Source organism: Gymnoscopelus braueri (assembly GCF_963280865.1).
Source record: "Gymnoscopelus braueri genome assembly, chromosome: 22".
NCBI lineage: Eukaryota > Metazoa > Chordata > Actinopteri > Myctophiformes > Myctophidae > Gymnoscopelus > Gymnoscopelus braueri.
Window position 1 is genome coordinate 19,557,588 of NC_137624.1, and position 24,927 is coordinate 19,582,514.

Sequence of the window (24,927 nt, forward strand, 5' to 3'; positions counted from 1 at the left end):
GTCTCTAGACCAGTGGTTCTCAACCTTTTCTGGGTCAGGGCCCACTTGAAAATCTCAAAAGCGTTGGCGGCCCAGTCATCTGATCTGGCCACTTCACACGGCAGCCGAGGTGGTCAGACGGCTTGGCTGCGTGCATTTTCTTCAAGCATGTTTATTTTAATGATCAATCAATCGATTGTGTTCCGGTTTGGCTCAATGGAACTAACTTAGTATACTTTAAGTATACTAACCTTTTCAAGGTTTTAAAGGAAAAAAATACCATGTCATTCTTTTTTTTTATATTAATATCAACATCTTACTGTTTTGCCAATTTGTGGGGCCCGCTTGCAATATCCCCACGATCCACGTTGAGAGTCACTGCTCTAAAGCAGTGGTTTTCAACCCTTTTTCATATCAAGGTCCATTGTTTATTCGGCATTTGACCCACGGACCACCATTTGATGAGATTTAGCCTCTCAGACCCAAGACTTAGAGTATTTTGTTATCGTTGGACACGATTGTGTCCACAAATCCATGCTGTATTGATGTTGGTACCATAGGAGAGATAACAGGCAAAACGTTGATCAAAATAACAATTCTTTAATTAAGTAATGCAGATGTTTTAACAATAATTTAACTCTTGAGAGCGTAAAATGAAACCAAATGGACATTTGGTTTCATTTTACACTCTCAAGAGTTAAAGATCTATAAGGGTCAAAGGTTACCAACTCTCCATCATTTAGCTGGGGACCACCTGGAACCCCCTCAAAAGGTCCACCAGTGGGCCCACAGGTTGAGAACCCACTGCTACAGAAGACCAAAGTGCTGGCCCAGCACCGCTCCCCCTCCCTGCAGTAAGTGAGTGGCAGGGTCAAACTCCAGCGGCACGCCCTTGGTGTCATTCTGCTTCAGGTCCCGTTCCATTAGCTGGGGACAAACAAAAAATAAACATGGCAACCAAATAAATTCACAATCCACAGAAGATGAAAATAATGTTTGTGCTGTTTGTGATAGGCTGATTAAAAATCGTCTCAGCCTTCAGGTTTCACATCACCTCATAGTTTGTTAGCTCCAGCAGCTCGTTGATGTCATCCTCTAGCTCCGACAGGGGCGTGTTGATCGCCGTGGCAGCCGCGGCCACATCTGGGTGATAATGCTTCTGCAGGGTCTGAAAGGTCGGAATACCACATGGCAAGTTAACCTATTAAAGGAGGAGTTCACCCAAAAAAATGACTTATTTTCTATCAATTACACACCCCATGAAGCCTTGATTTCATGGATTTATTTTTGTTTTTAAAACGAACATTTGTAACTCAAATCTTTGCTTCTGGGGGGGGGGGGGGGGGTCCCTGTAATAAAAATAAAATATTTTGAGATGGGGGTCCGCGGGTAAATACATATAATATTGGGGATCCTTGGACATGGGAAAAAGTTTGAGCACCACTGATATTATAGCAACAGACATTTTTCAGAAACCAGTTAGGATTTAGCAGACATTTGTAGATGCGTTCCCAGATTGAATGGGTTAAGTTTAATCATAAATGAGATAGGCTTGCGTTCCTTCAACGGTAAGGTAAAAAAAAGGCTGTTGTAGAATGCCACCTAAACACGATGTGAGGCCGATGCCAACTGTAGAAGATTTTCTTTATCCAATATGATGTGCACATGGTCACATCACTGTCCAAACATGAAAGAGCCCGTGATTGGGAGCAAAGTCGTTGGTCCACTTCTAAAATCGTGCGCCCCACTCATCTGACCACTTAACCCATTAAGACCTGGAACGCATCAGTGTAATTTTTTTTATTTGAGCCAAAAAAAGCATTATTTTACACTTTGGCTATTAAAAAAATAGCAGATATACAAGCTCATAGCGCGGCACCGAGTGCCGCGCTACGAGCTTGTAGATCTGCTATTTTTGAAAAATCGTGAAAATGTGTGCAAATCTTTGAATATATATATCTTCTTTTAAAGCGAACACTCAAATCTTTGCTTCTGGGGGTCCCTGGGAAAAATATTTTGAAATGGGGGGTCCGCGGCCAAATACATATAATTTTGGGGGTTGTTGACAATTATGAAAAAGTTTGAGAACCACTGATATAGCAACATACGTTTTTTTGAAAACTGTTGGGATTTAGAAGACGTTTGTAGAATCGGCCTCAGGTCTTAATGGGTAAACATGGCAGCCGAAAGGCTGTTCAGTGGTCAGATGGGTTGGGCCGCGTGCATTTTCAGACCATGTTTATTTGAATGATCAATCCATCATGCAAATCTTAAGTGTTTTTGCTCATTATTTGGGGGCCCACTTGCAATATCCTCACGGCCCACCAGTGGGCCCCCACTCAAAGGTTGAGACTCACTGCAGTAGGTAACATCATTGATGTTCATCTGTATATATCAACATGTTGTTGGTGTACCCAGACAGACCAGTGTTCATTTTGACAACACATTTTTCAGTTTTTTTTCCATTTAGTTTTAGTCATATTTTAGTCATCTGATATGTTTTAGTTTCATCATAAGATTTTAGTCGACTAAATCTACAATTGATTTTGTCAAAAGTGTATTTTGGCAGGCCTTGATGGCGTCGTAATGCCTTATTTTACACTTGGTAGTGTGCTGAAAATAGCCCATCTACAAGCTCACAATGCGTATCAATGCGACGCGTTATGAGCTTGTAGATCTGCTATTTTCAGAGTGCAACCAAACATAAAATTACTTGTCTTAGTTCAACTGGATCTCTTCTCCACTACTCCCTCCCTAACGTTTTAGTCTAGTTTTGGATGGTTGACGAAATTGTCAATATATTTAGTCTTAGTCATCAGCTTAGTTTTCATTTAGTCTTCGTCAGTGAAAAAAGGTAGTCGACGAACATTTTTAGTCATAGTTTTAGTCGACGAAATTAAAAACTGACCCAGAGTATCATACACAATACACACCTTGAGCTCCCAAAGGCTGCTCTCCAAGGCATGGCTCTGGGCAGGATCCTCCTCATTCATGAGATATGGGTCTTCACAAGGCTCTGTCAAGCATACATTATGACTATGATGAATAACTAGGCATGTAACGATTCACTCAACTCACGATACAAATCACAATACTAGGTTCACGATTTGTTCAACACAAAATGATTTTCCAGACAAATGACCGAAAAATCTTTTTTTTCTCTTACAAAATCCAGTATTTTCTTCTTTTATACAACACTGTTTTCTCTTATCAATACAGTAGCAAATGACAACTTTTTTATCAATTCTCTTACAAAGATCCTGCATTTTCTTTTTTTATTAAATTGATTTAAATTGTCACCAGCTTGAATCGATTTGAATCGATTTACGATAAATCGTTATATGTCTATAAATAACTATAGGACCTCCTGACCAAGGGTGCCACAAATATAAAGATATTGCATTAGTAAGACAGGGCATGGCATTGGTGGGTCCTATGTGAGAGTTTTGCATTGTGCATGTGTAGATGTCGGTGGATGTATGGTGTAAGGCAGGGGGTGTCAAACTGCCGGCTAAAAACTAAAAAAGATTCACAACCTGTCCAGCTTATTTCCTCTCTTATCAGTCTGTACGTGTCAGTCATAATTACAACATGGGAAAGTACATGGAGAAATCTAGCATGGCTGAAAAGTTAGTTTCAGGATAATTTCCATGGCACCCGATGTGCTCAAGAGCTGTGCTTCTACTCTTTTATCTGAATAAGAATCAGGTGCAATTGTGTAGCCTACATTTACAATTTGTTTTGTTAGTTCTACATTGGTGTAGGGCTGGGTAGTACTACCTACTATTATGGCACTGACCGAACTGCTTAGATACCATCGATTACTGAAAAATGCCTCATCATTCAGTACAAAATTGCAATACCTGCAGTCTAATTTATACTCCAACAACACTTCACAAGGCATTGTTAGCTTGTAGATCTGTTCTATTTGGCACAAGGCATGCAGGAAAAACATGTTACGGGTTGATCCGTTTGGTTTGTGTAGTTATCTTGCCATGATAGAACTCCAAATATTGGCAAGATACATTCAATAGGTTGCTCCTTTGAGTAATACAAAATAATCTCCCCATTGAGTTACATTAGGGATTTAATGATGCATCAGACAGTTAATTATCGAGACAAATATATTACAATCAAATCGGTGTGATGAAAATCAATAGTGATACTCTTGAGTTTGCATCAACAAAATTGCTTAGCAGTACCCACTGCTTTGCCCTCTAGCAAAAGCAGACCTCTCCATACCAGCCACCTCTATCCCAGGGTTGTTTTTTTGTCACAGGCTTTTTCAACAGTAGGGGATATTATGAATGTACACAGAGAGCAAGCTATTAATGCAGCACTATGTCACTTTTATCTCCCTGCTCTTCTATTGAGTCATTTAGATTGTGTCAAAGGTCATGTCTCACCTAGACACAGGATCTGACACGAATTGGTAGGCTCTATTAGCTCAATGGTAAAAATCTAAGCACTTGCGTAGGAAACCGGGTTCAAATTCAGGGTAGAAGAGGTAAGTTACATAGTGCAGGTTAAGGTTTAACAAAGGCAAAGCCTTGGTAAAAAAAAAATACGCGAACCTATTTAAAGCCGCAGCGTGCCAGTCGCGTAGATCTACGCGAACCGCCGATTTTTTTTATCCACTTCCGTTTCCGGTTTGATGACCGGAAACAGAATTATTTGGGATCCGGTTTTGACGATCACGTCCGCCCTCGTTCTACAGACGAAACTGAAACTCAATTCTCTTCCTGTAGTTTTTTCTCCTCGCATACTGTATCACTGTTTAACGTAATCAGCTCTAACTACAACATGGATGCCCCGTTTGACACGTGGTTTTCACTGGGAGATACAGTGAGATGTCGCCGATGTAAACAGACCGTGTACGGCTCAATCTTAAGGATTTTAACAAGATCTATGGCGACATGAAAAAAACAAAAAAACAACAATAACACGTTGGCACTGGTGAGTACATTATGAGATTAACCTCTGGCAGTCAATGTGTTAATAATGAATTTATTTGACTTGTGATTTGTTTTCAAATTCAATGCGTTTGAGTGTAAGGTAATTGTAGACTATGTGTTAGAAATTAATGTGAAGTTCACAGGCACCGTTTCAAAAGAAATTTTTGCAATGCATTCTCAAGCCAAGTTATTATGCCACAAACAGTTATGGACATTCAGGGATGTGTGAATGGGTTAGAGTTACCAAAAACAAAAGCCTGCCAGATTATAACTATGCCTAGGCTGACACCCACCATCTGCAGCACTGGGCCGGTGAATGAGAACTCTACAAGACGGGTGGCGACGGATCAGGTTGTTGATGAACGGCAACACCATCAGGAGGGCGGTTGGGGGTGCTGTGAGTGCCAGACGGGCCAGGCGCTTGGCAAATGCTGCCACCAGATACACCGGCAAATGACTGGAGGATCACAGGCATGCACACACACACACACACACACACACACACACACACACACACACACACCATGTCATAAACCAGGGGTCATCAACGTTTTTCAGCCCAAAGACCCCTTAGCTGAGAAAGAGATGAAGCAGGGACCCCCACTATGTAAAATTGTATAAAATTGTGTTGCAGATTAAACTTCTTCATAGACTTGTTTGTCAGTACTATCATCAGTGTTGTCTTAACACATTGAGTGCGTTCTTTAGAATCCATCACTTGAGTGCCAAGAACGCATATATGCATTTTTTTTAAAACATTTTTTTTTTCAAATTTGATACAAGGAGATATGATTTTTTGAAGATTTAGACTCCCATCCACTTCCTTGTTAACTTAAAACTTAAAAATTCTGTATCTCGGCTCCTGAGTACTTTTTTTTTCTCAATGAAAAATCTCTGTCATAAAACAGCTAAAAAATCTGAAATAACTCTGGCATTCGATGTGTTAATCAATGTTGTTTGTTTACACATCATCTTCTCTATTAACCCATTTAGACCTGAGGCCGTTTCTAAAAACGCCTTCTAAATCCTGACCTAAGTTTTCTGAAAAAACTTCACATATTTATTCAAAAATGACAAAACATGCATGTTGCTATACACTGTACATAGCAACAACTACCCAAAAAGGGGTTCCCGGATTGAAAGGCATAGTTACATATAGGGGTTCCCGGTCTGAATGGGTTAATAAGTTGGATTCACGTTGATGTGTATTTTTTGACCACTTAAAACCCTCAATACTTGGCTCTGTACTTGTCTGCTCTTTTTTTCCCCCTCTACACCAAACCTTTTTGCTGAAAGCTATAACAATTACCACCACTAAGGTTCCCTTGAGCAAGGCTATGGGATAGCAGGTTCCCTTGAGCAAGGCTATGGGATAGCATTTGGGCCTACCAGATGAAAGTGGGTTTAACAAAAAAGCAGCACAATTACAGTATGACGACCATTCCCAATCAAATCAACAACCGGCTACCGCTGGAAAAACAGGAAGCCTTGAGTAATACTGAATAAATGATGGTGAAACTGTACCAATATGTTTTAGGAGAGGATGAAACACTTTACCTGGAGGAGAGGAAGAGGTTGGCTAAGTGGAAGAAGCGTGCTCTGTACTTCACATGTAAAACAGAAGGCTCCAGCAGATTGTACAACTTCTTGTAGAAATCTGGATAATCACTGCAGACACAAAAAGGGGCATTGTTCCTGGTGTTACAAACTGTAAACATTTTTTGTTTTGCTGATTATTATGATCAAAATACAATACATGACTATGATACATGTTTTCAAACCAAAAAGAAAAAAACTTTTATGGGCATTTCAATTTTAATTAGGTTTTTATGCAGTATGTGTGGAAAACTTTGAACATACTAAATAATTTTGGTAAACTATATTCTAACTTGCCAGTTTTACCACGGTTCTCCGTTTACTACTCACTATGGGATATCAGCGCCCTCAGGCGATGACACAGAGCAACACACACGCTCCCGACGCCAATACTGATTGGCTAAGGGTATGTCACGAGTCCGGAAGACCCGGGAGTATAAAGCTCCCTCGTGACGTAGGCTCTTCCTCTTTTCTCCACTCTGCATGCGAATGCGCAGAAATTCACACACAAGAAAGCAAGGAGATTTTCAACTATAACCCAATGCGGGAATAAGGATTATATCCCCACGGGAAAATCCTTGCAAATAAGTTTTCTCCCGGAACTTATTATTAAGTATTTATTTATTTACCTATCCTCTCAGTTTTCCTTAATTCTTGGTCTGTTCTGGAAAAGCCGGTTAGCTGAAAAAGCCGGTTAGCTGCTAACACCGGTTAGCAGCTACTAGCTCATTCATTCTTTCAGTGGCTAGGCTAATACTAGCAGCTACTAGGCTACGCTACTGGCTAGGCTTTAGCCTGTTGTTTTCCCAGACCGAGGACCAAGATGGAACCACCGAGGAGTTGCGGGTTCGCGGAATGCGACCCCCTCATCGCCGCAGACGACCCCCACCGCGTCTTCATCCACTGCTTGGGGGTCGATCACGCGTTCTGCGCCAGGACCCACCCGGGTGAGACAGATGCGTGCCCTAACTGCACGAGGTTAACCGTTTCTCAACTTCACGCTCGGCTCGTCAGGGCTAGGACCCTGGTCGGCTGGACTAGACGAGATAACGGTGAGACCTCCACCGCCACCGGACCGGGGACCCCAGTCGGGCAGCACAAGCGGCCCCCCGGCTCATGGGACCCCCACCGGTGCCGATGCCAAGACTAGAGCGTCAAGCGTCCACGACGCTGACGCCACCTCCCGCCGCTGCTGCTGCGATGGGGGCTTGTCCCCACCGCAGCATGCTAGCAGCGGCCCTCCCTCCCCCCTGCCAGCGAGGAGTCGATGGCTCTTCACGATGACGACATGGCGGAGGACGGGGAAGATTTCCTGGAGCTCCCGTCGTACCAGGACACCCAGGAGGTGTCCACGACGAGCCCCGGACGGGGAGAACCTCCCGCAGCCACCGAGGAAGAGATCCTCGAACCTGTGGCGGCTGGTTTCAACGAATGGCTAGCCTCACTAAGCAACAGGTTGTTAGCAGCGCTGTTCTAGCTTAGCTTGCTAGGACAACACCAGCTCGTTAGCCTCTTCAGAGCCGGCGTCTGTACCACGAAGAACGAGGCTACAATCGGGTGCTTTGAGACACATAAAGGGTTTTCATAAGAGTATGTTGAACTGTTTATGCTGTTTCCGTGTTTATTCTGTTCCATTAAAATTTCCCAAAATACACAAGCACACTTCCAGCCCCGGTCAGGAGGTCACGACGCTAGGGGTCCCTGGGGGTCCCCGGGCGTCGATGCCCTCCTCTATAAGCCCATTGTGCCTATCAGGCCTGCTTTCACAGCATGATAGACAATAATGGGATACTTCTCTGCCTGTTTTCAACAACTGTCGGGGTGCATCGATGCATAGGGATCACTAGGTGGTCCCCGTGTTGATAACCACCCCTTATAAGCCCAAAGCGCTTGGAAAGTCCCTTGGTGACTTTCCAAACGCTGCTGGGATGAATACTGTGCATGCTATAAACAAGACAAAGGTAATAAACCCATTGCTATTTATATACGCCAGTGTACATGGGTCACGCCAGAATTTTCCAATTCTACCATCCATCCGGCAGAGGGCGCCAGAGGCCCACTGTGGGAAGGAAGGTTTGCAAGATGGCGGCGCGGGTCGAAGGTCACCCCAATATTTACAACCTGCCAAGCACCGTGTCACGCCAGCCTCTGGAGGGCGACAGAGTGCTTCCTTCGGTGGAGGTGGTTCCGTCGCTTCCTTTAGCCAGGCCAAGAAGCCTAGACAAGATGGCGACGGACTTTGTAAACACCAAGGGAGCAGCGTGGAATGCTTCCGTACTCAGTCACGTGACCCCCACGCTTGCACGGGCCCTGTGGGTTAGGTTCCGACGTCACCTGTTTCCATGGAAACGGATGTCAACGTCTCTTCACTCATGGTGAGTTAACCGTGACTGTTACTAGCTATGGTATGCTAGGTTGGCATAGCCTCCAGTCAGACTGCTGTTGTTTCATTTAGTGGCTGACTAGCCTCACTAACATCGACACAGTTAAAGAGCAGTGTTGTTTTGGTGCAGTGCTTAGACAGTCCCCTAAAACAACACGTGGTGACCATAGCTCTCCTTCGTTCTTGGTTAGCCAAACAACTACAGGTAGCAGCTAAAGGCTAAAGGCGACCTGTAGCTAGGCTAGACTAGACCAGGCTAAGCTTACAGGCTAAGCTAGTTAGCCCTTTGTCTACACTACCACGATGGAGGCTCAGGTTCACTGGGTGCCTTGAGACAAACATAAAGGGTTTTCATAAGAGTATGTTAAACTGTTTATGTTGTTTTACACTGTCTTTGTGCTTTATTTTGTTGCATTAAAAATGTACTAAAATACACAAGCACATTATCCAGCCCCGGCCAGGAGGTCACGACGCTAGGGGTCCCAGGGGGTCCCTGGGCGTCGAAGGCCTCCTCTATGAGCCCATAGAGTCAGGCTGATGTTGTTTCACTTAGCGGCTGACTAGCCTCACTAACATCGACACAGTTAAAGAGCAGTGTTGTTTTGGTGCAGCGCTTAGCCAGTCCCCTAAAACAACACGTGGTGACCATAGCTCTCCTTCGTTCTTGGTTAGCCAAACAGCTACAGGTAGCAGCTAAAGGCTAAAAGCGACCTGTAGCTAGGCTAGACTAGACCAGGCTAAGCTTACAAACTAAGCTAGTTAGCCCTTTGTCTACACTACCACGATGGAGGCTCAGGTTCATTGAGTGCTTTGAGACACACATAAAGGGTTTTCATAAGAGTATGTTAAACTTTTTATGTTGTTTTACACTGTCTCTGTGCTTTATTTTGTTCCTTTGAAAATGTCTTAAAATACACAAGCACGTAATCCAGCCCCGGTCAGGAGGTCACGACGCTAGGGGTCCCAGGGGGTCCCTGGGCGTCGATGGCCTCCTCTATGAGCCCTTTGTGCCTGACAGGCCTGTTTCACAGCATGGCAGACACTAACGGTCTCTAATGGACGCCACAGTACGAGTCCGCTGGACCGCGTGGCGACGTCATCGGTCCCCGTGGAAATGTGCACGTTGCCCACGGGACTGATAACAGCAGCGCCTCCTCCCGACTCACTCGCTCGGTGAGCAGCTTTTGGGAGGGTTGCAATCCGAATCTGTTTTATCCCAGTACATCAGCGTTGCACTGTGTTTTACTGGTTAAGCTCAGTACGGCAGTGACACACTGTGGTTGTACTGGCCAGGCTCCCCTGAACAACAACAACACATTGTGGTTGAACTGGTGTGTTTTCCACATGCCTTGTGTTACTTCCTAGGTCAGACGAGTGTGTCTATCTCAGGCGGAAGATAAAAGCAGCCATGACTCTAAGAGAGGAGGTTTTCTCTCTCTCTCTCTTGAGCATGAGCGTTACCAGAGAAATATCTACGAATCAGAACCGACTGGGTTTCTGTTCAAAGCTTTTTCTGGTGAGAAAAAGGGGGGGGGGCGTACGGCCCTTTCTGAATCTGAAGGGCCTCAACAAGTATCCATTTCTTTGTTGACGACCGTAAAAGCTGTTGCAAAACGGTACATCAGGGGCACTGATGGGCGGGCATCAACCTCTAGGTTGCTTGCCTCCACGTTCCAGTCTGGCCTCCACACAGAGAATTCCTGCACTTCGGCTACAAAGGGGAGTGTACGAGTACACGGTTTTTCCCTTTGGTGTGTCATTGAGCCTGCGAGTGCTCGTGCAGTGTACCAATGCGGCCATAGCTCCACTGCGGCGACAGGGGATCGGTCTGTCGACTTAACTTCGACGACTGGTTAATTGCTGGCTCAGAGGAGGTGGTGGCACGGCACACGGCCGTGGCCCTCTCCCATCTGACGTCGCTATGTTCACAGTCAACGTCCAGAAGAGCGTTCTGGTTCCATCTCAGCGGACCACCTTCTGGGGGATCTCGCTGGACTCGAACACGCTCAGAACGCGGCTGTCCAAGGGCAGGTTGGACAGCGTCTTAGCTTGTGTGAGGTCTTTTCGCGTAGGGCGTCAAGTCACTTACAAACTAGGCATGCAGGCGGTGAGTCTCATGGCTTCAGTCATTCACTTAATCCGCTTGGGCAGGTTCTACATGAGACCTGTATAGAGGTGGCAGCGGGCTCTTCGGATCCCACTCACCTCAGGCTTTCAGCTAGTGGTGGTGTTTCCAGGGTGTCGTGGAGACACTCGGATCGTGGTCGCAGGTGGCTTTTCTGTCCCAAGGGGTCAGTATAGGCGCTGTGATATCACAGAAGGTCATCACCACGGACGCCAGCCTCACGGGGTTTTTCCTCGCTCTCAAACAGTTCGGTGCTCGGTTTCCGGGTTGTTCTGTCTCGATCAGAACATACAACACCGCGACCATGTGCTATGTCAACAAGCAGGAAGGTTTGGCCTCCCTGGTGTTGGACGGATTGGCGTGCGAGATGGCGCTGTGATGCGACTCACGTCTCGCGTCCATTCAGGCGTTCCAGGTGCCGAGCCTCCTGAACGAACTGCTTTATGCTTTCCCACCAATAGAGCTGATCCTCCCCATGTGGGGGAGGGTCAGGCTCCGAGGGTTGTTGATGTTGCTGGTGGCCCCAGCATGGGACACGTAGAGGTCAGGAGATAACTCCTCTCCTTCACGACGTGCCTTGGGCCCTCCTTGTCGGCAGGGACTTGCTGCGGCAGGGAGGGGGGACGCCCTCAGGACCTAGACCTATGGGTCTGGCCCGTGAGAGGGTGAATTTGAGCTCGTGTGGCCTTCCCCCTGACATGATGGCTACCATCCAGGGCGCAAGGGCCGTGTCCACGAGGAATGCTTACGAGGTCAGATGGGGGTTGGAACAGTCACCAGTGGTGGTGGCTTTCCAGGCCTCGATGTGTAGCATTCTTACTTTCTGCAGAGAAGGCTAGATCGGGATTTATCCTTCTCAACAGTGAAGGTGTTTTGGGGCGGCCATTTCGCTTGCCACGAAGTTTCGATGGCAAGACGGTGGGCCAGCACCCCTTGGTGCGCCGGTTTTGTGCGGCGCCAGGAGAGCCAGGCCGGGTAACAGGCCACTGTTCCCAGCCTGGGATCTGACGGTTGTGCTGGAGGCACTATGCTGTCCATCGTTCGAGCCTTTTGAGTCTGTGGATCTGAGGATCTTTAGTCTCAAAACGGTCCTCTTGGTGGCCCTGTCTACGGCTAAACGGGTCAGTGACATGCATGCACTCTTGATGAGTCCGGAGTGCATGAAGTGTTTTAACAATGACAGGAGGGTTTTGCTTAAACCTAACCTGACGTTCGTTACCAGGACCGGGGTGGCCCCGGATCCGGGTGAGTTGGTAGCCTTCCATCCGCCTCCCTTCGTTTCGGCGGAGGATAGGCGGTTGCATTGTTCTGTCCAGTGAGAGTTGAAGCTCTATTGTCAGAAGACAGCGGCCAATCGCTCATCGACGTAGCTCCTTGTCTCTTTTGGGCCTTGGGGTTCAGAGGAAGGCGGTCAATAAGGCAACGTTTTCTAGATGGATCCGAGATGCCATTAGGTTGGCTTATGTGAGTAGTGGTGCCCCTGTCAGAGGGTCTGAGGGCTCACTCTACTAGAGGCATGGCTACATCCTGGGCTCTCTACAGGGGAGTTTCGATCCAGGAGATCTGTGCAGCCGCAAAATGGGTCGTCCCAATCGACTTTTGCGGTTTTCTACAGCCTGGACGTGGCGGCGTCATCCTTGGCGCGCGCGGTCCTAGGCGTAGCGGCTGCCTCCAGGCCAGTGGAGGGAAGGGAGTAGGCTTGGGGCTTTCTCCCTATTTCTCGACTTCCTCTGGGGTTTCCGTGGGACCAGCTGGGCTGGCTCCCAGGAGATGGGGCCCTGTTCCTCATATTGAGTTATGAGGCAGGCTTGTGTCTGCCTGTTAGTAAATAGGCGGACTCTGGAGTCTGTCAGGGCCTAGCTTGATTATCTATCCCGCATCCCAGCCCGGTGGGTTGGGTGCGCCCATGGGGCCATAGGTCACGTCCAGGGGGGACGTGACCTAGGAGCTGAGGGACGTGCGGGGTTGTCAGGGTTGTGTGGCTCATTACCTCAAGGGGGGTTTATGAATCCCATAGTGAGTAGTAAACGGAGAACCGTGGTAAAACTAGAGGTTACGAATGTAACCCCGGTTTTAGTAGGTTCGGAGTTTACTACTCACCAGACACCCCTTTCTGTGCGCATTTGGCATGCAGAGAGGAGAATGTTAAGAGGAAGAGCCTACGTCACGAGGGAGCTTTATACTCCCGGGTCTTCCGGACTCGTGACATACCCTTAGCCAATCAGTATTGGCGTCGGGAGCGTGTGTGTTGCTCTGTGTCATCGCCTGAGGGCGCTGATATCCCATAGTGAGTAGTAAACTCCGAACCTACTAAAACCGGGGTTACATTCGTAACCTCTAGTTTTTGTTCAGACTTCTTGTTTCTGCTAGTCAATAATGTTATTAAAAAAAACATTGTTAACAGTCTGCTGTATCCGCAACACAATCCTGACCAAATCCAACCATATTTGTCCTGGAATTTTACCAATGTATAGCCTATATAGATATTATTATCTCTCCTATTGCACAGTATGAGATACTCACAGGTTGTGTTGATGCATAAGGACAAACAACCCATTGAGTGCCAGCAAACTAATTGCTCCTCCTGAAAAGAGAGAAAACATAATGCATTTATGGAATCAAAATATCAAATGCAATTCAGGACAAATCTACCTACAGTATAAGGCATTCCAAAGTGGGATTTTTTTTAAATAATCTTCAAAACACTGCAGAGGCAACTATTGATCATAGTCTTCATACTCAGGTGGGTGGTAAACCCCACCCTCTGATTATCACCACATGTACCAATTTCATCAACGTACCGACTTCATAGGCAGCACTCAAAAAGTCAATCATCAGAGTGGGCTTGCTCATATGAGGCAGGATGGAGTCATGGAGGATCACAAGAATCTTTTTGTACATGCTGTTTGGCAACTGTAATAAACACAGGTACATATACGAGCAAATTAGAAAAAGCAGCTCATGGCCATTGACCATATTGACATGGAGGGCTATTTTGTTCTAACAATCATACTCAGGAAGTGGGAAACTCCACCCTGCCCCAGTATGAAAATTGAGCAATATGGCCTCCATGTGAATATGGTCGCTACATTGTTAAACATGTATAGAGAAGCAACAAAAGTTAAATCAACTACTGTTGCTTGTACCTTGTACTTGAGAAAGCCAAGCCACATCTTTTCAAATGCACGCTTATGCTCCTAAGATGAGAAAATTATTAAAACCGTCATTACTTAATTCTTTAGTTGTATGAAAAAAAAAAACATTGAATAGAGAAAGGTACATTAATACTACTTACATTCAATTTAGCCGCTTTCCAATCTTCGTGCTTTGCTAAAATAACAAATGAAATAGTTTTAAACAAAATACACAATTGTAATAGTATCCATATAGTAGCCACACACCATTAAAATTGCTACCGCTTCCCTACTTCTGCTATCCATGAGTATATATATATATATATATATATATATATATATATATATATATATATATATATATATATATATATATATATATATATTCATGAAACATGTATACTTTACAGATAAGGTTTCTTTAACCCATTAAGACCTGAAACGCATCTGTGTCATTTTAAGATTTGAGCTAAAAAAAGCATTATTTTACACTTTGGCTATAGCTTTGGCCATAGCTCATAGCGCGGACGAGCTTGTAGATCTGCTATTTTAGAAAAATCGAGAAAATGTGTGCAAATCTTTGAATATATATATATTTTTAAAGGGAACATTTGTAACTCAAATCTTTGCTTCTGGGGGGTCCCTGGAACAACATATTTTGAGATGGGGTCCACGGCCAAATGCATTTTGGGGTCCTTGACATGAAAAAGTTTGAGAACCACTGATTATAGTAACATAAGTTATTTTCAAAAAATAAAATAGGATTTAGAAGACATTTTGTAGAATTGGAACCTCAGGCCTTAACGGGTTAAATGTAATTGTAAGTTTAAAAATGGCACATAGATCTAACCTTCCTGTTTGACCAAGAAGTTGGTCAACTCAGCCTCCTGGTTGGGCATGTTGATGTTTGAAAGTAAGGTGAACACGTTGCTCTGGTATATGGGCATCAGTGCCTGGGTGTAACAAGGAAGTGCAACAACATTCATTTATTGTACAGTAAAACTGCAACTTGACTGAGACATAAATCTTTGAATTACAAATGATTCCATAGTATTGATCCAGCACGATACATACAAAGAGATGAAATTCCACTGCCCTGGAAGAGTACCCTCACCCCTTTGTTTTTGTCCATGACCAGGGCTATATTCTCACGGAGAGAGCTCATGACATAATAGCGTACATCTTCCATTTCCAGGAACTCTCGGAACCTGGAGATGAGCAAGGAGTTGTCCTCTGTTTTAGACAGCAGCCTCTCCACCACACCCTGGTCATGAAATACATCATAAGTATCAGATGCTACAGTACAGTACACTGAAATGGCCACATTCAAGAAACATTTCAGTGTATTTGGCATTTGCATGGGGGGGGGGGGGGCAAGGGAAGGAAAAAAAGGAATAAAAAAAGAGACAACAAGGTAGCTACATATTTACACGTAGCATATCGCTACATATTTACACATAGCATATCCATGACATTAGTGCAAGAAGAATATCAATGCCTCAATTTTGGCTCTGCAACTTACTTTTGGCCTCAAGTTTGGCTCACAGTGCATGGCTTTGCATTGTGTGCTTGCAGATCGGCATTTTGGAATGTTTGAAATAAAGTGAAGTTCAGTTAAGGTGTTGATATAATGTTTATCAAATTGATTTCAAGATTTTGCACCCTTTTCTTTTTTTGTTTTGACCAAATCTCGGTCAAAACATCGGTAGTCTTGTGGCATCAGTCGGCTGTACTTACAGCCACAATACCTGATGAAAAATCCTACCAGAATAAGTTCCCTTGGGAAGCTGTAATGCTCACTCCAGTCCAGGTCCTCAAGGGGGTGCTGCCCAACTGCAGCAGCAAACTTCATCAGGGCACAAAGGGCATTCTCCTGTAGCAAAACAATCAGCATGATCACGCCAGTGCAACTCATTAAGACAGCCAGACCGATATATATGTTTGGCCGATATATACAGTGAGTATGTCGGTCATTATTTGACTTTTTTGACAACACCAGGATCTGCAATTATGTAGCCGATGTGTCGCAATTTATTACCACTTTAAAACTGGCAACCCTATGTTGCAATCCAATGCGCTGTGAGTTTGTTTTGAATAGGGCTTAAGTGGTTAAATACAAAGTTAGGTGTTTATTTTAATAAAATGTTTTTTCATGAACTTTAATTTAGTTTCAAATGCATATTTTTCTAAAAATTGATTTATAGAATATTTTGTAATATCGGTAATCAGTGGTATATAGCTCTCCAAAATCGGGGTCAGACACAAAAAAACATGCTGTGGGTCAGACTCGACTCACGATAACAAACTTTGTTAGAAAATCTAAACAGTGTTGACAGTAGGTTCAAAAACAGTCTGCAAAGTCAACTGTCCCAACACACAGTCGCTGCATTTTAAGACAATCAAACAAAGTAGGTACAGTACATGGGGCCTTTACATTGTACAAATGTAACTAAATGGACAGGTACATTTGGTTACACTTGTACACTCGCAGAGTTAAATCAAACACAGGATTTTACTGTGCAGTCAACTAACCTTGATTTGGTGAGAGTTGTGATGGAGGTGGTCCAGCAGCATCTCCACACAACTGTTGTAACGATGACGCATGAACATGCGATACATATCCTCTGCACTATGTTTGTCTAACACACACACACACAAAAAAGGTAACTTAAAGGAGGAGTTCACCCAAAAAATGACTTATTTTCTATCAATTGCACACCCTATGAAGCCATGAATCCATGGATTCTTTTTAGTTTTTGTCGCATTCCTAAGCTAATAATTTGATTCCCGTCTCCTACCGGCTAATGTATCCGGTAGGAGACACAAAGTAGATTATTTGTGTCTCCTACCAGAAATACACACGGTCATCAAATTATTGTCTTAGGAATGCCACAAAAAAAAAAAAAATCTATGAAATCAAAGCTTCATGGGGTGTGTAATTGATAGAAAATAAGTCATTTTTTGGGTGAACTACTCCTTTAACATGGAGAAAAAAACGTGAATTTATCCAGTTCAAACTAAGAGTGTACAAAATTGTATATTGGAGTTAACTTATTGGAGTTAAATTAACATGAGTATTTTACTGTGTAGAGCTGAGCAACGTACAGGAAAAAAAGTTACATACATGCATCCAACTGCTCTCTGATGTTTTACTTAAAGCGGCACTATGTAACTTTTTCTTTATGAAAAAGTTTTAATTTTGTCCAATCTGTATGGTAGAGTACGTTAATACAATTTATTACACGGCTTGGTTGAATGCTTGATTCTGATAGGTCAATCGCTGAATTCAGCGGTGTGTTATTTTTGGATAATGACCGATGAGCTCTATAACAGACCGCTGTCTAATCAAAGACTCAGAGCACCTGCTCATATCAACCTGCGCCGCTTGTTTTTATGCTGTATCCAACATGACAGCCATGTAAACAAACGCACAATGTCATTTACAGCTAAACATTGCTCTCAAGAATGTTTTTGAAAACATTTGAAGCGATAAATAGACAATGCAATAACCAAAAATGTATTCTATTTGATCAACTACACTTCCTTGTTTTCCGAGGCGACCGTGTCCACCCAGCACAACACTTATGGAATACTTTCATTGCCGTAAGCAAGAAAATACTTTTTGTTGTTGTTACTTTAGGGTAATAAGCGGGATAATTCTTCTAGTTCAGGGTGATTATTCACCTCCGCGTCGGTGAATAATCACCCTGTCGGGATTTATTTTTCAATAATGACCAAATCCGGGGTAGAAGAGGAAGGTTACTTAGTGCAGCTTTAAAATAAAAGTAGCAATACCACAATGTAGAAATACTTTTATAAGAAAGAAGTCTTTCAAAATCTTCCTTGAGTAAAAGTACACAAGTATTAGCAACAATAGCATGATACTTACAGTAGACTACATACAAGTACTCATTATGCAGAATGGCCAATTTCACATTCATTGTGGTTAGTGATGTGTTCAGTTTAATATTGCTCCTGGTAAATTGTAATTACTTCATGTGCTGCTGGTGTGTAGTGTGTGCCTTAACAGTGGTTGTCAAACCTTTTTGGCTCAGGGCACCCCTGTAAATATTTTTTTTCATCCATAGCACCCCTGAATGACATTGTTACTTTATGGCACCTTACATTTATTTCATATTACGGGACGTAAAAATTTAATTCTGTCCTCCTAAGATACAGTATGTCACAAGGACAACTTGAGAGAATGTCAGTTTCCATTAGGACAGATTGAAAATATCCACTTGAACCCCAGCATCTCTAATCTTGTGAGGGAGGGCGAGCTCCAAAAGTGGTATTTGGCATATACCACTTTTCAAAATGGTAAATACCATTTTCAAAAACGGTAAATGCCATTTTCAAAACGGTAAATGCCATTTTCAAAACGGTAAATGCCATTTTCAAAACGGTAAATGCCTTTCCAAAGTGGTATGTGCCGTTAAAAAAAAGGTTTATGCCACTTTTTAAGGTTTATACCATTTTCAAAAAGGTAAATGCCTTTCCAAAACGGTCTGTGCCATTTCAAAATGGTAAATGCCATTTTCAAAACGGTAAATGCCATTTTCAAAACGGTAAATGCCTTTCCAAAGTGGTATGTGCCGTAAAAAAAAAGGTTTATGCCACTTTTTAAGGTTTATACCATTTTCAAAAAGGTAAATGCCTTTCCAAAACGGTCTGTGCCATTTTCAAAACGGTAAATGCCTTTCCAAAGTGGTATGTGCCGTTCCTGGGAGTGGTATGCCGTTCCAAAAAAGGTTTATGCCACTTTTATTATTATAATTATTTATTATTATTGTTATTATTTTACGACTGGGCACCTGGACATCTGGGCACTGTGGTACATGTGGGCACCTGGACAACTGGGCACCATATCTTTGGGACGACTGGGCACTAGGGACATCTGGGCACTATGGTACATGTGGGCACCATATCTTTGGGACGACTGGGCACTAGGGACATCTGGGCACTATGGTACATGTGGGCACCATATCTTTGGGACGACTGGGCACTAGGGACATCTGGGCACTATGGTACATGTGGGCACCATATCTTTGGGACGACTGGGCACTAGGGACATCTGGGCACTATGGTACATGTGGGCACCATATCTTTGGGACGACTGGGAAATAGGGACATCTGGGCACTATGGCACATGTGGGCACCATATCTTTGGGACGACTGGGCACTAGGGACATCTGGGCACTATGGCACATGTGGGCACCATATCTTTGGGACGACTGGGCACTAGGGACATCTGGGCACTATGGTACATGTGGGCAGCTGGACAACTGGGCACCATATTTTTGGGACGACTGGACATCTGGGCAACTGGACAACTGGGCACTAGGGACATATGGGCACCTGGAGAGGTTGGCACCAAAACCATCTGGGAGTGGTATGCTGTTCCAAAATTGGTTTATACCACTTTTTAAATGGTATGTCGTATAATGATCTATAATAACACTATAATAATAATTACATTATTACTGTTATTATTTTATGAATTATGATGTATTATTTTTGCATTATTATTATGTATTATTATTAGTAATAATACTTATTATTTACTAGGCCTATATTGTATCCACACAGTTTAGAGCATTCAGTAAGACTGGGTATAACTGCAAAATGAAATAACCTCTGTAGGCCTATTAATTATTAGCCCACAATAAGTGTATAATTGTATTATCTATAATAACACTCTATTATAATAATAATGATTGATAATTGAATATACGTTATTATTTTAATATTATTTATTATTATAAAAAATAGGCCAATAAGTGCATCCACACAACTAATAGTCCTGTAGCAGAGGCCCTCAGATTTTGAGATACCCCCACCGAGTTAGAACAAAACACAACCATGTTTTTTCTTATCTTTAGGGTCTCCCATTAATGAAATGGATTGTTGTGAAATTTTATTTTGGGGCAAAATTAGTTTTTTTGGCTATTCTTTAGAACTACCCCAATCTCTGAAAAAGGCAAATCCGAATAGGGCAAAGGTGACCAAATATGCTATAACTTGAGAATGCTCACTCTTATCTTATAATTTGCTGAGGTATGAACCAGGTGTCTACCCTACATCACCAAAGTCAGAATGTAATTTACATAAAGAAATACTGAAATATAGTCCTTTAAACATACCTTTAGTTTAGGCGGAAATTGTACTTTTGTAGTGAGGACTCCTCTACTTTCCCTCATTTAGAAAAAAAACATACATTTATGTCAAATAAGCTGTTACTGCATAGTAAGATGCTATTAAACAATAACCAGTGGTTGTGTGGAGAGATCTAGTACAGTTTTATTGCAAATTAGACTTCTTTAGACATGCCCCTAATACACAGTATTTTACTGTGTAGAGCTGAGCAACGTACAGGAAAAAAAGTTACATACATGCATCCAACTGCTCTCTGATGTTTTACTTAAAGCGGCACTATGTAACTTTTTCTTTATGAAAAAGTTTTAATTTTGTCCAATCTGTATGGTAGAGTACGTTAATACAATTTATTACACGGCTTGGTTGAATGCTTGATTCTGATAGGTCAATCGCTGAATTCAGCGGTGTGTTATTTTTGGATAATGACCGATGAGCTCTATAACAGACCGCTGTCTAATCAAAGACTCAGAGCACCTGCTCATATCAACCTGCGCCGCTTGTTTTTATGCTGTATCCAACATGACAGCCATGTAAACAAACGCACAATGTCATTTACAGCTAAACATTGCTCTCAAGAATGTTTTTGAAAACATTTGAAGCGATAAATAGACAATGCAATAACCAAAAATGTATTCTATTTGATCAACTACACTTCCTTGTTTTCCGAGGCGACCGTGTCCACCCAGCACAACACTTATGGAATACTTTCATTGCCGTAAGCAAGAAAATACTTTTTGTTGTTGTTACTTTAGGGTAATAAGCGGGATAATTCTTCTAGTTCAGGGTGATTATTCACCTCCGCGTCGGTGAATAATCACCCTGTCGGGATTTATTTTTCAATAATGACCAAATCCGGGGTAGAAGAGGAAGGTTACTTAGTGCAGCTTTAAAATAAAAGTAGCAATACCACAATGTAGAAATACTTTTATAAGAAAGAAGTCTTTCAAAATCTTCACAAGTATTAGCAACAATAGCATGACACTTACAGTAGACTACATACAAGTACTCATTATGCAGAATGGCCAATTTCACATTCATTGTGGTTAGTGATGTGTTCAGTTTAATATTGCTCCTGGTAAATTGTAATTACTTCATGTGCTGCTGGTGTGTAGTGTGTGCCTTAACAGTGGTTGTCAAACCTTTTTGGCTCAGGGCACCCCTGTAAATATTTGTTTTCATCCATAGCACCCCTGAATGACATTGTTACTTTATGGCACCTTACATTTATTTCATATTACGGGACGTAAAAATGTAATTCTGTCCTCCTAAGATACAGTATGTCACAAGGACAACTTGAGAGAATGTCAGTTTCCATTAGGACAGATTGAAAATATCCACTTGAACCCCAGCATCTCTAATCTTGTAGTAACGTTCACCAAAAATAGCCGATCTACAAGCTCACAACGCGTCACTTTGTGGCACGTTGTGAGCGTGAGCTTGTAGATCGGCTATTTTTGGTGAAGAGATATGGTGTAGATGTAAAAAGAGCGCACCAAGCAAATCAAGTATAGAGGGTTATGGTTAAAATGTTTGATAAATTCCAGATATTTGTGACTTGTGTCACGGCACCCACTTTGAGAAACCCTGCCTTATCACATGATAAATTACCAGTTAATAATCATATCAATCTGCAAAGTAACTAACTTAAGTTGTCAAATAATTGTAGTAAAGTTCAAAATACAATATTCTGCCATAATACTCATGAAGTCAAACTACTAAGTGCCGTAGTTGAGTAAATGTACATGGTTACTTCCCAGTAACTCAAAATTGGTAGATGGCTCATCTATAATAGAAGCTCTACAGTGGGTAACCGGAAGAGTGGGCACCATGAGCACCATTTTCATATTTACTTGATGTATTATGTAAATTTGTTATGCTATTTTAAGGCCTAATATTTCTACAATTACCACAAAACCTGTGGATAGCCAGTCATTATGGCATAAACAATAAGTTGAAGGGTGAATTTAGCTCTGATAAGGATGTTCAAATCATGTATACTTCACATTATTTGGGGGGAGGGGGAGTAGCCAATTCAACACTGAGGTGCCCACATTGTTTACCTGTGTGTGTGTGTGTGTGTGTGTGTGTGTGTGTGTGTGTGTGTGTGTGTGTGTGTGTGTGTGTGTGTGTGTGTGTGAATCAGAACTAACCAGCCAAGGTCTCCTCTTCACTGGGAAGTTTTCCTACAAACAAGTCTCTTCTCTCCAACAAAGTGCAGAACAATTTGCTACACGCACTGATGGCGTCGATGACATTCTTCTCTTTCTCGGTCTGAAAACCAAGATGATATTAATAACAAACCACAATTTGCCAATGTTGGGTAAGTGGATCCTTTCAAGAGTGGTTTAACAGCATTAGGAAACAAGCTAAGCAACTACACTTTAGAAACAAGCAAAAAAAAAAAACGCAACCCGCAACTAACTAACCAATATTTACAAGCAACTTTACAGAAAAACAAGCCCAAAGTAGCTTATAATAAGCCGACATGGCAACACTGGCCGTCCGCTTTCCTTGGCATGATTCATGGGACACAACAACAGGTATTATCGTGAATTCCCATACCTGGAGGCACTCGAGAACATCAAAAACGTCATTGGCATGTTTTCTGCTATCAACAATCCGTACGACTTTGCTGTCCAGGTCAGTTTTGAGTCTTTTAGGGGCATCTTCTGACGTTCTCTCAGAACTCACGTTGCGTTTCTTGGTCGGCGCCATGTTTTTAGAAGTACGGAGACCTTCTTCTCATTTTACGCACAGGCGATTGGCATCCAGCGTATTGGTGCATTACCGCCACCTTCTGCCCCGGGGTGAGGATCAGAAAAAAAGTTATATCTAATTCCCTCTCACAGTCACACACACCTTGAGTGAACAACATTATTTATAATTATCCTATTAAACAATCCTGTATCCCTTGAGAAAAGAAGCCAGCCCAGAAGACCAGTCCAAAGTCAGTCAGTAGTCAATAGTCACGACATAGTTATAATATCTAGAAGTGTTGCTATCCCAGATTTGACCACCAGGCGACGGCCGCTTCACTGTTCTACCTAGCCCTGGTTCAGAGCGTTAGTGAGTTCCCTCTAACGCCCTGGAAGACCCCTCGCTCCGTCTCGCTGACATATTTTATTTTCTGCCCAAAAAGTGTATTTTACAGAGTAGGTGGGGTGCTGAGCGGCCCGCGCATTCAGAGAATATACTTTCAACAACACAAAACAGCCTTTGCTTCGGTGAGTAGCGAAATGGTTTAGTTTATTAGTGTGGTTGCCCTAACAGGGCAACCAGACTATTGTTCTTGGTTAACTGAAGCACGCAATACTTTGGCACGCTACTCCTCCCACAGTTTATTTTCCCCAATTTAGTGCCATATGTCAAAATGACCGGCCTCACCGGGAATCGTGTGCTTGTATTTTGCTAAGAGATTGGTTGCATAGTTTTATTGATATTGATTTATTAGTGCATTAAATGTCCCCATCCACTTTAATGTAAAAGTGAAAAAACTCAAATTCAAGTTTTTTTTTCTCAGAAACCGTAAGAGCTAGAGTTACCAGATTTGGAGGGGAGGTTTATAATTTAGTCCGAAATTATTAAAATAATAATTGCACCATTCGGCCTCATGGTGGCGCTATAACAGCCCCCTTTACGTTTTTGCCTATAACTCTTGAACCGTAGGTCGTAAAATCAAAAAATCTTTTCCCCTGGATTCCTTGGGTCATGACGCAACTCCCCATATAGGCCACGCCCATTTGCGTCTTGATAGATTTTTTGATATTGATTTATTAGTGCATTAAATTTCCCCATCCACTTTAATGGGAATTGCAAAAACTCCCATTCAAGTATTTTTTTCTCGGAAACCATAAGGGCTACAGTTACATGACTTGGAGGGGAGGTTAATAGTTTATTGCAAAATTATTAAATAAATAATTACACTAATCGGCCACATGGTGGCGCTATAACAGCCCCCTTTACGTTTTGGCCTATTACTCTTGAACCGTAGGTCGTAAAATCAAAATTTCTTTTTCCCTAGATTCCTTGGGTCATGACGCATCTCCCCATATAGGCCACGCCCATTTGCGTCAGGATAGATTTTCCGCCATTTTGAATTTTCTTCAAAACACACTTTTAGCTCCTCCTCCCACATATTTTGTCCAAATTTCACGAAAATCGGTACACATGATCTCTGGGCCCATGCGATAAACATATCCAAACGGCATTTTGATAGTCCTTACCGTTCGTCCGTAAATGGCTTCCAAAGTTAGTGGGAGGGGCCCGTTTTACCAAAAATGCTACAAATCACGAACGAAACGTCCGGTCAATCCCAAATTTGAATCACATGTCGAGGGTGGTTTACTCAACGAATCCCCAAAATAATTTCCACTTTGACCCATAGAGGGCGCCACAAATGCCCAAAACGTAACCGTTTTATGCAAAAACATGATTTTTGGGGGATCAATCCTCTCAAAATGAAAAGCAAGTGATCTCAGGAGTGACGTGACAATGTAATTGCCGCAGCCTCCGACGCTATTCCTCCCAGCGTATTACTCGGGTCCCGGCGGCACCGACCCGCGAATCGCGTCGGCGCAACCACACTCTGCAATTTCCCAG

At 43.0% G+C, this 24,927-nt stretch overlaps 1 protein-coding gene across 1 annotated transcript; it reads right to left on the reverse strand.

The window, feature by feature from the left end:
- Window positions 1–349: 349 nt before the first annotated feature.
- noc4l (nucleolar complex associated 4 homolog) lies at window positions 350–23,043 on the reverse strand (the record flags this gene model as incomplete). Its single annotated transcript, XM_080420049.1, has 15 exons — window positions 350–906; window positions 1,034–1,147; window positions 2,913–2,995; window positions 5,228–5,391; window positions 6,492–6,602; window positions 13,562–13,622; window positions 13,840–13,951; window positions 14,185–14,235; window positions 14,334–14,368; window positions 15,023–15,125; window positions 15,287–15,436; window positions 15,938–16,045; window positions 16,705–16,811; window positions 22,479–22,599; window positions 22,891–23,043. 15 exons carry the CDS (start codon window positions 23,041–23,043, stop codon window positions 787–789), a joined length of 1,593 nt encoding a protein of 530 aa, XP_080276175.1. The 3' UTR covers window positions 350–786.
- Between the last annotated feature and the right edge of the window lie 1,884 nt (window positions 23,044–24,927).